Source organism: Bombina bombina, chromosome 5 (genome assembly GCF_027579735.1).
Source record: "Bombina bombina isolate aBomBom1 chromosome 5, aBomBom1.pri, whole genome shotgun sequence".
Classification (NCBI taxonomy): Eukaryota; Metazoa; Chordata; class Amphibia; order Anura; family Bombinatoridae; genus Bombina; species Bombina bombina.
Genome location: NC_069503.1, coordinates 682,985,331 through 682,998,964, shown reverse-complemented (window position 1 = coordinate 682,998,964; position 13,634 = coordinate 682,985,331). Strand labels below are relative to the sequence as shown.

The following is a 13,634-nucleotide window of genomic DNA, read 5'->3' as shown; positions in this document are numbered from 1 at the left end:
CTGTTTTTTATGGCAGGTCTAAAATTTAAATTAAACTCCAGTCACCACTGCACCCTATAGTTTCTCCTTTCTCGTTTGGTTTCGGTCGAATGACTGGGTATGACGTAGAGGGGAGGAGCTATATAGCAGCTCTGCTTGGTTGATCCTCTTGCACTTCCTGTTGGGGAGGAGTTAATATCCCATAAGTAATGGATGACCCGTGGACTGACTACACTACAGGAGAAAGGAATTTATCAGGTAAGCATAAATTATGTTTTTCTTGTGATCCTTCATGCCTGGTGTTTCATCTAGACTGAGCGGTTTTGTGTACTTTGAACAGTTTCCTACCTTAGGTGGTTTCCTCAGAGAATATTAACCTGGAAATAGAAGTTCCTTCCTTATTTCCTAATCCGAAGTCTTCAAAAGAGAGTATTACACAATCTGAAGGATTTTTTTTTTTTTCTACGGGCTGCTATAGACTTTTGGTAGTTTCTCAATTATTTGTTTTATTTTCAAGTAAGTGTAGGGGTCAAAAGGAAACTTATGTTACTTTAGCTTTGTGGTTGAAGTGTTTACTTCATAGATCTTTATTGGAGATGGGACAGTAGGAGACTTTACGCATTACAGCTTACTTGACTTGTTCGGTGTCTTCTACTTGGGCTTTCATGAATGAGGCTTCATTTGAACACATTTTTAAGGTTGCATCATGGTTGTATTTAGTCACTTTCACCAGAATTTGACCATTTGATGTTTTATCAGCTGCGGCAGTTTTGGCACGAAGATTCTTCAGACTGTAGTTTCTGGTCAATAGGTGCCTGCCTTTTCCTTTTGTCCCAACCATTTTTTCGTAGACTCCACAGCTTGGGTGTTAGTTTCCAACAGTAATAAGTCATGGACTCTTACCTCCATTAGAAAGAAAACTTTATTTTAACTATTTTTAACTTTATTTTAACTATTCTTACTTGATAAATTCCTTTTTTTTTCTTGGTGGTTAGAGTCCACGAATCAGCCCAATTTTCCTTAGTGGTGGCAGTTCTACTTTGCACCTCTTTACCCTACTATCTTCCTTACTTTTTCCTCCTATAATTGGCTATACAAAATACTGGGAGGGTCAGGAAAGTAGGATGGATATTAAAGATCTTGGTGTACGGTGTCTCTGCCTCTTTCTGATGGCAGGGAGATGAATTCCCAAAAGTAATGAATTGAAGACTCTTACCACCAAGAAAGAAAAGAATTAATCAGGTAAGAATAAATTATGTTTTTTAGCATAGCACCCAATTTAAGACGGTTATAGTTAATTTTCTTCATATAGTAAGCTATATCTGCAGCTGCTTCAGTTACAGCAGTTTACTTTGTTTTAAGGAGATATAGCTCTTTGTATTGACTGTGAGCGCTAGACTTACTAGTACTTAGAGAATTGTAAATGTAACAACTTGCACAGTGTTAAAGGGACAGTGTAGTCAAAATTAAACTTTCATGATTCAGACAGGGAATGCAATGTTGAACAACTTTTAAATTCACTTTTATCATCAAATTTGCTTTGTTCTCTTGTATGCTCATATGCTAATTTCTAAGCCCTTGAAGGCCACACCTTATTTAAATGCATTTTGCAGTTTTTCACAGCTAGAGGGCTTTAGTTCATGTGTGCCATACAGATAGGGTGACCATTGTGCAGCTTTAAAAAGGGACACATATGAAATATACATATGTCAGGGTTCTTATAATTAAACATTATTCAAAACAATTCTTTAAACAGCCCTGACATGTATTTTTCATGTGTCCCTTTTTAATGCGGCAATATGGTCACCCTACATACAGATAAAATTGTGACCACACCCATGAAGTTACAAATAAGAGGGCACTGATTGGCTAAATGCAAGTTTGTCAAAATAACTGAAATAAGGGGGCAGTTTGCAAAGGCTTAGATACAAGGTAATCACAGAGGTAAAAAGTATATTAATATAACCATGTTTTCTGTGCAAAACAGGGGGATGGGTAATTAAGGGAATATCTATCTTTTTAAACAATAACAATTCTGGAGTAGACTGTCCCTTTAGGTGATCAAGCATTTTTGCTTGGGTAATATTGCTTTTGATTCACTCTATCATCCTAAGAAATTGAGGGGGAAATGTAAGGCAGGACTGGAAGCTGCAGATTTTGTTAGTGCCACAAATAAATGTGCAAAGTTTTTAATGCAGATTTAAAGTGGTACTGATATATTTACTATTTCACCGGCAATGTGTTAAATTAATTTCTCTTTTCGTTATAGGCCTATGCACCTTTAAGTGCAAGATCATGAAAGCCAAATACATTAAACATTGTTATGTAATTGTAATACATATACATTACTCATTTATTCTGAAATAAAACTTTCTCTTGTAAGATGTATTGAGTCCATGGATTCATCCTTACTTGTGGGATATTCTCCTCCCCTACAGGAAGTGGCAAAGAGAGCACCCACAGCAGAGCTGCCTATATAGCTCCCCCCTTAGCCCCACCCCCCAGTCATTCTCTTTGCCTACTCTAAGTAACTAGGAAGTGCAGAGCGAGTGTGGTGACAAAAATGTTAGTTTTTTATTTCTCAAGCAAAAGTTTGTTATTTTAAATGGTGCCGGTGTGTACTATTTACTCTTGGGCAGAAAAGAGATGAAGATTTCTGCAAGGAGGATTATGATCTCAGCACTTTGTAACTAAGATCCACTGCTATTCTCACAAGGGCTGAAGAGTACAGGAAAACTTCAGTTGGGGGAACGGTTTGCAGGCTAAAAAACTGCATATGAGGTATGTTCAGTCTATATTTTTCTAGACAGACTGTGTTAATTCTAGAAAAGGCTGGCAATATCCCCATGGGGAAAGGGTAAGCTGTATTCAGACACTTGGATAGGAATTTCAGCTTGCTTGAAAGGCTCATTTGTTACTAGTGACACTGTTAGGAAAAAACGTTTTTGTTTGTTCAGTAAATGATGCAATTATAACGTTTTTTAAGGGACTAAAGGGGTCATTGTGGCTTGTATTAGGGTTTTTTAACCCACATGGTTAATTAAGAGACACTCAGGTGTTTTTCTAATAGGCCTCAAAACATCGAGTGAGGTGGGAGGGGCCTATTTTCGCACCTCAGTTGCACAGTTTCTTTTCCTTAGAGTCATCCAACTGCTTCTCTAGAGGTTCCTGCTGTGTTTGAGGGCTGTAAAGGAGGTTTTTTCCCCACAAATCGTTCTGAAGGGCAGGTAGGCACCACAGCAGAGCTGTGGCAAGGTGCTGAAAGTCTTTTTTACCGGTTTTGCCATTAAGGGGTTAATTGTTTATTTGCATAGTTGTGCAAAGTTACTAAGGCTGTAAGATACTACTGTAAAAATTTCGTTAAGTTTACTGCTTTTTTACACTGTTTTGCAGAACTTGTGCAGCTTTTTTTCTCTTAAAGGCACAGTACCGTTTTATTTCTAAGTGTTATTTACTTTGATTACAGTGTTTTCCAAGCTTGCTTGTTACATTACTAGCCTGTTTAACATGTCTGATACCAAGGAAAATCCTTGTTCACTATGTTTGGAAGCCATTGTGGAACCCCCTCTTAGAATGTGTCCTAAATGTAATGATATGTCTATAAATTATAAAGAACATATATTAGCACTTAAAAATAGAGCAATAGATGATTCTCAGTCAGAAGTAAATGAGGGTTCGCCATCTAGCTCTCCTCAAGTGTCACAACCAGTAACGCCAGCACAAGTGACACCAAGTACCTCTAGTGCGTCACATTCATTTACTTTACAAGACATGGCCACAGTTATGAATACAACATTCAATGAGGTTTTATCCAAACTGCCTGGTTTACAAGGAAATCGGGACAGCTCTGGGTTTAGGAAAAATGCTGAGCCGTCTCATGCTTTAGTAGCCGTATCTGATATGCCCTCACAATGCTCTGAAGGGGCGAGGGATTTGTTATCTGAGGGAGAAATTTCTGATTCAGGAAAGACGCTTCCTCAGACAGATTCTGATATGACGGCCTTTAAATTTAAGCTTGAACACCTCCGCTTATTACTTAGGGAGGTATTAGCAACTGTAGATGATTGTGACCCTAAAGTGGTCCCAGAGAAATTGTGTAAAATGGATAGATACTTAGAGGTTCCTGTTTACACTGATGTTTTTCCAGTCCCTAAGAGGATTGTGAATATTATTGCTAAAGAGTGGGATAGACCAGGTATTCCGTTCACTCCCCCTCCTGTTTTTAAGAAAATGTTTCCCATATCTGATACCATAAGGGACTCATGGCAGACAGTTCCTAAGGTGGAGGGAGCTATTTCTACTCTATCTAAGCGTACAACTATACCTATCGAGGACAGTTAGGGGTCTCCTGAAGAAAATTTTTGTTCATCAAGGTTTTTCTCTCCAAACTATTGCGTGCATTGTTCCTGTAACGACTGCAGCTGCTTTCTGGTTTGAGGCTCTAGAAGAGGCTCTTCAAATGGAGACTCCATTAGAGGAAATTATGGACAGTATTAAGGCACTTAAGTTGGCTAATTATTTTATTACAGATGCCGCTTTTCAACTGGCTAAATTAGCGGCAAAGAATTCAGGTTTTGCCATTTTAGCACGCAGGGCGTTATGGCTTAAGTCTTGGTCTGCTGATGTGTCATCTAAATCTAAACTTTTGAACATTCCTTTCAAAGGTAAGACCCTATTCGGGCCTGAACTGAAGGAGATTATTTCAGACATCACTGGAGGGATAAAAGGGATAAAATAATTTTCGTTCCTTTCGGAACTTTAAGAGTGGTCCCGCTTCAGCTTCCTCTGCTACAAAGCAAGAGGGGAATTTTGCCCAATCCAAGTCAGTCTGGAGACCTAACCAGGCTTGGAACAAGGGTAAACAGGCCAAGAAGCCTGCAACTGCCTCTAAGACAGCATGAAGGGGTAGCCCCCGATCCGGGACCAGATCTAGTAGGGGGCAGACTCTCTCTCTTCGCTCAGGCTTGGGCGAGAGATGTTCAGGATCCCTGGGCTTTAGAAATTGTGTCCCAGGGATATCTTCTGGAATTCAAGAGCTCCCTTCCAATGTGGAGATTTCACATTTCTTGATTGTCTGTAAACCAGACAAAGAGAGAGGCGTTCTTACGCTGTGTAGAAGACCTACATACCATGGGGGTGATTCGCCCAGTCCCAAAGGAGGAACAGGGGCTAGGGTTTTATTGAAACCTGAGGGAACTTTCAGACCAATCTTGGATCTCAAAATTCTAAACAAGTTCCTCAAAGTTCCATCATTCAAGATGGAGACTATTCGGATTATTCTACCTCTGATCCAGGAGGGTCAATATATGACTACCGTGGACTTAATGGATGCGTATCTACACATCCCTATTCACAGAGATCATCATCAATTCCTCAGATTCGCCTTTCTAAACAGGCATTATCAGTTTGTGACCCTTCCCTTCGGGTTGGCCACGGCTCACAGAATTTTCACAAAAGTGCTAGGGTCCCTTCTGGCGGTTCTTCGACCACGGGGCATAGCAGTGGCGCCTTATCTAAACGACATCTTAATTCAGGCGTCGACTTTCCAACTAGCCAAGTCTCACACAGATATCGTGTTGGCTTTTCTGACATCTCACGGGTGGAAGGTAAACATAAAAAAGAGTTCTCTCTTCCCTCTTACAAGAGTTTCCTTCCTAGGGACTCTGATAGACTCGGTAGAAATGAAAATATTTCTGACGGAGGTCAGAAAGTTAAAACTCTTATCCACTTGCCGAGCTCTTCATTCCATTCCTCGGCCATCAGTGACTCAGTGTATGGAGGTAATCGGACTCATGGTAGCGACAATGGACATAGTTCCTTTTGCCCGTCTACACCTCAGACCACTGCAACTATGCATGCTCAAACAGTGGAATGGGGATTATGCAGATTTATCTCCTCAACTGCATCTGGACCAGGAGACCAGAGATTCTCTTCTCTGGTGGTTGTCTCAGGACCACCTGTCTCAGGGAATGTGCTTCCGCAGGCCAGAGTGGCTCATTGTAACGACAGATGCTAGCCTGCTAGGCTGGGGTACAGTCTGGAACTCCCTGAAAGCACAGGGCTTATGATCTCGGGAGGAAGCTCTCCTCCCGATAAACATTTTAGAACTGAGAGCGATTTTCAATGCACTTCAGGCGTGGCCTCAGCTTGCTGCGGCCAAATTCATCAGGTTTCAGTCGGACAACATCACGACTGTAGCTTATATCAATCATCAGGGAGGAACAAGGAGTTCTCTAGCGATGATGGAGGTAACCAAAATAATCCAGTGGGCAGAGGATCACTCTTGCCATCTCTCAGCAATCCACATCCCAGGAGTAGAGAACTGGGAGGCGGATTTTCTAAGTCGTCAGACTCTTCATCCGGGGGAGTGGGAACTCCATCCGGAGGTATTTGCCCAGCTGATTCAGCTATGGGGCACACCAGAATTGGATCTGATGGCGTCTCATCAGAATGCCAAACTTCCTCGTTACGGGTCCAGGTCCTGGGATCCCAAGGCGGTACTGATAGATGCTTTAGCAGTGCCTTGGAGATTGAACGCATGATTTTATCAAAGCATGGTTTCTCTGAATCGGTCATTGATACCCTGATTCAGGCTAGAAAGCTTGTCACCAGGAAGATTTATCATAAGATTTGACGCAAATATCTTTATTGGTGTGAATCCAAAGGTTACTCGTGGAGTAAGATTAGGATTCCTAGAATATTGTCTTTTCTCCAAGAAGGTTTGGAGAAGGGATTATCTGCTAGTTCCCTAAAAGGACAAATATCTGCTTTGTCTATTCTACTTCACAGATGTCCCAGACGTTAAAGCATTTAGTCAGGCTTTGGTCAGAATCAAGCCTGTATTTAAACCTGTTGCTCCGCCATGGAGCCTAAACTTAGTTCTTAAAGTTCTTCAAGGGGTTCCGTTTGAACCTATGCATTCCATAGATATTAAGCTTCTATCTTGGAAAGTTGTGTTTTTAGTAGCTATCTCTTCGGCTCGAAGAGTTTCTGAGCTATCTGCTTTACAATGTGGTTCCCCTTACCTTGTTTTACATGCAGATAAGGTGGTTTTACGTACCAAACCTGGGTTTCTTCCTAAGGTTGTTTCTAATAAGAATATCAATCAAGAGATTGTGGTTCCTTCTTTGTGTCCTAATCCTTCATCAAAGAAGGAACATCTGTTACACAATCTTGATGTGGTTTGTGCTTTAAAATTCTACTTACAAGCAACTAAAAATTTCTTTGTTTGTTGTTTATTCTGGTAAACGGAGAGGTCAAAGGGCTACAGCTACCTCTCTTTCCTTTTGGCTGAAAAGCATCATCCGTTTGGCCTATGAGACTGCTGGATGGCAGCCTCCTGAAAGGATTACTGCTCATTCTACTAGAGCTGTGGCTTCCACATGGGCTTTTAAAAATGAGGCTTCTGTTGAACAGATTTGTAAAGCGGCGACTTGGTCTTCGCTTCATACTTTTTACAAATTTTACAAATTCGATACTTTTGCTTCTTCGGAGGCTATTTTTGGGAGAAAGGTTCTACAAGCAGTGGTGCCTTCCGTTTAAGGTCCCTGTCTTGTCCCTCCCTTCATCCGTGTCCTAAAGCTTTGGTATTGGTATCCCACAAGTAAGGATGAATCCGTGGACTCGATACATCTTACAAGAGAAAACATAATTTATGCTTACCTGATAAATTTATTTCTCTTGTGATGTATCGAGTCCACGGCCCGCCCTGTTTATTTAAGACAGGCATATATATTTTTATTTTAAAACTTTCAGTCACCACTGCACCCTATGGTTTCTCCTTTTTCTTCCTAGCCTTTGGTCGAATGACTGGGGGGTGGAGCTAAGGGGGAGCTATATAGGCAGCTCTGCTGTGGGTGCTCTCTTTGCCACTTCCTGTAGGGGAGGAGAATATCCCACAAGTAAGGATGAATCCGTGGACTCAATACATCACAAGAGAAATAAATTTATCAGGTAAGCATAAATTATTATTTTTTTTCACTGTAGGGGAAGAGCACTACAATTGTATATCTGCCCTTCATAAATCAATGCGAGGCTCTGATCAAAATGCTTCTCTCTATTGGCTTGGAAGAATGCTAGAGGGTGGAGAAAACCCATTGTATGTGGCACGGAGGTTGGTACGATTTGCAAGTGAGGATATTGGTATGTAATTTATACATGTATAATTTTTATCATGTTTTTTTAATAGAGCTAGTACACAATTATGTGCAGATTAAAATACTGATAGGTGAGAATATGTATTTTTCAAACATCCTATTTGTAATGACATATAAGAAAACCTGGTAAAGAAACAAGTTGACTTAGTGTACCTGGGAAATCAAATACTGAAAACATCTTAAGTTGGAATGACAATATGATACTTGTCAACAAAAACAGAAACATAAAATGACAAAACCGAAATAATATTCACCAACTCCACTTGCCAGCTCACTGGTTATTTTTCAGGAGAATATGCACTTTTGCAATACTGTGTTAGGGCCCTCTTGTGATTTGTTTTGCCTGCATTCTGGGGCAACCTTAGAAGAGCAGGCAAGTGAGTACGTCAAAGGAGATAGTGTGTAAGTTTCATCACCAGTTTATTTAATAATGCACACTTAAGTCATGTTGTACCTTGTATTACTGGATCAGTATTTGTCCTGCTATAGCCTTGGCAGAATGCTGTTTATATAACCTTTGTTATTTGTGTGTAAGTTTTGTTGATTAGTTTTCTGCCTCTGTACACCTAGATTATTTTTGTATATTGACATTTCTTTATTTCCTGCTCTTTTATTAGTTGTCAGTTTGTTAAAGCACTGATTGTTTAATTCTTTTTATTATCAGAACTGCTATTTAAAAACAAAAAAAGTGTCAGTACATTGTTTGAGGTAAAAATGTGAGAGGATCTTGGAATTCTTCCATACATGTATCAATCCTTTTTCAGATATCCCTACTTGGATATGAATTTGCTTTTATCGCTTGACACTCCCCCCCCCCCCCCTCATTTGCCTCATCAATATAAAGCAGTTTTTAAAGCTTATTTCCTTCTTAATACAGGGAGAGTCCACAGCTGCATTCCTTACTTGTGGGAAATACTGAACCTGGCCACCAGGAGAAGGCAAAGACACCCCAGCCAATGGCTTAAATACCTTCCCCACTTCCCTCATCCCCCAGTTATTCTTTGCCTTTCGTCACAGGAGGTTGGCAGAGAAGTGTCAGAAGATTTCGGAGTAGTTCCTTAGAAACGGTATCTACCCTTCAAAATGAGACTGGAGTTTTAAGTAGTCTTGCAAGCCTCTCAGTGAGAGCATTGATGAAAGTTAGAGTCTGGCGATGCAGGGAGAGTCTTTCTGCGAATCCATACAGACTCGTATTAACAGCTCCTAAGCAATCACTGTTGACGAGTTTCACTGCCTGCTTTTCATCACTCAAGTCCATGTCAGAAGTGATGCTACAGTCTGTCAAACTTGAAGCACCGTGTTTCTTTTCCACGGCATAGATTCTGGGAAGATCGTTTTATTTTTTCATCGTATGTTAACGCTAGAAGACAAGGTCACAGTGGGACTCCTTTATCTTTATGTAATCAAGTGTTAATATCTCCTGAGGGGGATTGTTGAACAGTGGGGGGTTAATCATATTTGTTTTATGTGATTTCTGCTGCTTTATATGTGAGAGATGTTTTGGGCTCATAGGCTGATATGGAACGTACAGGTTGCCTTTTTACTTCAGAGTTGCACAATTTTATTATGCTTGGCGCGCTTTCACTTTAGCAGGGGCGGTCCTGCATTGCGCACCCTGTGACCGTGAGTGTTCACGGTTTCTATTTCCTTTTCCTGATCGAGTGACTACGGAGAGGAGCGAGTTTCTCTATTCTGTCTGGGTCATAGGAGGTAGTGAGTGCTCCAGCCATTGGGGTTTTAGGTGCCGTTTTTTTCTTAAATTAAATAGGGTTACCTAGTTATGAAGGATTCTGAACTTTTAGAGGGTGATCCGTCTACGACATAATTCGATACCTGTGTATATTGTAAGGAATCCCGGGTTATCCAGCCCTCTTAATTATGTTCCATATGCCGCAACAGGGTGTTTTCAGCAACCAATGTTGAAATGTTAGATGCAACTGAGCCTTCCGCCTCTGAGGAATCTTCGTCCCGTGACGCGTGTCCCCTACAGTCATCCGATCCTACACATGCAGCTTCCCCTCGCATCACTTATTCTCCACCTGGAGGGGGCCTTTTTCCACCAGATGTTACGGCCCAGTTCTGTATGGCGATGTCTGCGGCCTTAGCCGCTTTGCCTTGAACTGCTACGCGCAAACGAAGGGGTAATCCATGCACTCACAGGGAGCATCATGCAAATTAACGATCAGTCGTCTTAAGAATGCGGTTCTCTCTTCAGAGTAAGAACCTTCTGGGTCGGAGCCTGCTGCTTCTATTCCTCCAGCAGAGGAGGATTTCGCCTTTAGATTTAAAGTGGCACGCCTGCGCTGGCTTCTAAGAGAAGTTGTGTTAATATTCCTAATACTGATCTTCCAGTCGAATCTCAGAACATTGAATCAGATAGGAATTAGATTAAGACGTCTATTTCCTTTTTAAGTCCCTGTTTCCGGGCTCTATAGGGAGGTTGTGACTTTGTGTTTTTCTATTTTGCTTAAGGATAGTTTATTCTTAAAACTCTTGGTTATTAGAGGAAACTCTTTTTATAAGTTGTTTCATCTCGAGGGATATTTAGGTACTGACGACTTAGGTTGTTACAGTTTCTGGAGACTTCCTATGAAGCATTTCTGTCTCAATTCGAGGTTATGTTTCCCTCAATATATTTCTCCAACATAGGTGTGTCCGGTCCACGGCGTCATCCTTACTTGTGGGATATTCTCTTCCCCAACAGGAAATGGCAAAGAGCCCAGCAAAGCTGGTCACATGATCCCTCCTAGGCTCCGCCTACCCCAGTCATTCTCTTTGCCGTTGTACAGGCAACATCTCCACGGAGATGGCTTAGAGTTTTTTAGTGTTTAACTGTAGTTTTTCATTATTCAATCAAGAGTTTGTTATTTTCAAATAGTGCTGGTACGTACTATTTACTCAGAAACAGAAAAGAGATGAAGAATTCTGTTTGTATGAGGAAAATGATTTTAGCAACCGTAACTAAAATCCATGGCTGTTCCACACAGGACTGTTGAGAGCAATTAACTTCAGTTGGGGGAACAGTTTGCAGTCCCTTGCTGCTTGAGGTATGACACATTCTAACAAGACGATGTAATGCTGGAAGCTGTCATTTTCCCTATGGGATCCGGTAAGCCATGTTTATTACGATTGTAAATAAGGGCTTCATAAGGGCTTATTTAAACTGTAGACTTTTTCTGGGCTAAATCGATTGATATTAACACATATTTAGCCTTGAGGAATCATTTTATCTGGGTATTTTGATATAATAATATCGGCAGGCACTGTTTTAGACACCTTATTCTTTAGGGGCTTTCCCAAAGCATAGGCAGAGTCTCATTTTCGCGCCGGTGTTGCGCACTTGTTTTTGAGAGGCATGGCATGCAGTCGCATGTGAGAGGAGCTCTGATACTTATAAAAGACTTCTGAAGGCGTCATTTGGTATCGTATTCCCCTTTGGGTTTGGTTGGGTCTCAGCAAAGCAGATACCAGGGACTGTAAAGGGGTTTAAAGCTTAAAACGGCTCCGGTTCCGTTATTTTAAGGGTTAAAGCTTCCAAAATTGGTGTGCAATATTTTCAAGGCTTTAAGACGCTGTGGTGAAAATTTGGTGAATTTTGAACAATTCCTTCATGTTTTTTTCGCAATTGCAGTAATAAAGTGTGTTCAGTTTAAAATTTAAAGTGACAGTAACGGTTTTATTTTAAAACGTTTTTTGTACTTTCTGATCAAGTTTATGCCTGTTTAACATGTCTGAACTACCAGATAGACTGTGTTCTGAATGTGGGGAAGCCAGAATTCCTATTCATTTAAATAAATGTGATTTATGTGATAATGACAATGATGCCCAAGATGATTCCTCAAGTGAGGGGAGTAAGCATGGTACTGCATCATTCCCTCCTTCGTCTACACGAGTCTTGCCCACTCAGGAGGCCCCTAGTACATCTAGCGCGCCAATACTCCTTACTATGCAACAATTAACGGCTGTAATGGATAATTCTGTCAAAAACATTTTAGCCAAAATGAACCCTTGTCAGCGTAAGCGTGGCTGCTCTGCTTTAGTTACTGAAGAGCATGACGACGCTGATATTAATATCTCTGAAGGGCCCCTAACCCAATCTGAGGGGGCCAGGGAGGTTTTGTCTGAGGGAGAAATTACTGATTTAGGGAACATTTCTCAGCAGGCTGAATCTGATGTGATTACATTTAAATTTAAATTGGAACATCTCCGCATTTTGCTTAAGGAGGTATTATCCACTCTGGATGATTGTGAAAATTTAGTCATCCCAGAGAAACTATGTAAAATGGACAAGTTCCTAGAGGTGCCGGGGCTCCCAGAAGCTTTTCCTATACCCAAGCGGGTGGCGGACATTGTTAATAAAGAATGGGAAAGGCCCGGTATTCCTTTCGTCCCTCCCCCCATATTTAAAAAATTGTTTCCTATGGTCGACCCCAGAAAGGACTTATGGCAGTCAGTCCCCAAGGTCGAGGGAGCGGTTTCTACTTTAAACAAACGCACCACTATTCCCATAGAGGATAGTTGTGCTTTCAAAGATCCTATGGATAAAAAATTAGAAGGTTTGCTTAAAAAGATGTTTGTTCAGCAGGGTTACCTTCTACAACCCATTTCATGCATTGTCCCTGTCACTACTGCCGCATATTTCTGGTTTGATGAACTGCTTAAGGTGCTCGATAGTGACTCTCCTCCTTATGAGGAGATTATGGACAGAATCAATGCTCTCAAATTGGCTAATTCTTTCACTCTAGACGCCTCTTTGCAATTGGCTAAGTTAGCGGCTAAGAACTCTGGGTTTGCTATTGTGGCGCGCAGAGCGCTTTGGTTGAAATCTTGGTCGGCTGATGCGTCTTCCAAGAACAAGCTACTAAACATTCCTTTCAAGGGGAAAACGTTGTTTGGTCCTGACTTGAAAGAGATTATCTCTGATATCACTGGGGGTAAGGGCCACGCCCTTCCTCAGGATCGGCCTTTCAAGGCAAAAAATAGACCTAATTTTCGTCCCTTTCGTAAAAACGGACCAGCCCAAGGTGCTACGTCCTCTAAGCAAGAGGGTAATACTGCTCAGGCCAAGCCAGCTTGGAGACCAATGCAAGGCTGGAACAAGGGAAAGCAGGCCAAGAAACCTGCCACTGCTACCAAGACAGCATGAAATATTGGCCCCCGATCCGGGACCGGATCTGGTGGGGGGCAGACTCTCTCTCTTCGCTCAGGCTTGGGCAAGAGATGTTCTGGATCCTTGGGCGCTAGAAATAGTCTCCCAGGGTTATCTTCTGGAATTCAAGGGACTTCCCCCAAGGGGGAGGTTCCACAGGTCGCAGTTGTCTTCAGACCACATAAAAAGACAGGCGTTCTTACATTGTGTAGAAGACCTGTTAAAAATGGGAGTGATTCATCCGGTTCCATTAAGAGAACAAGGGATGGGGTTCTACTCCAATCTGTTCATAGTTCCCAAAAAAGAGGGAACGTTCAGACCAATCCTAGATCTCAAGATCTTAAACAAAT

The 13,634-nt window shown here is 41.4% G+C and overlaps 1 protein-coding gene across 1 annotated transcript in view; it reads left to right on the top strand.

The window, feature by feature from the left end:
* The window catches only part of WRNIP1 (WRN helicase interacting protein 1), a 359,165-nt gene that overhangs the window by 241,037 nt on the left and 104,494 nt on the right, over positions 1 to 13,634 (top strand). The window contains exon 5 of the mRNA XM_053714658.1: positions 7,966 to 8,121. Within this exon, the coding sequence (XP_053570633.1) occupies positions 7,966 to 8,121 (156 nt within the window). The remainder of the gene's footprint in view (positions 1 to 7,965; positions 8,122 to 13,634) is intronic.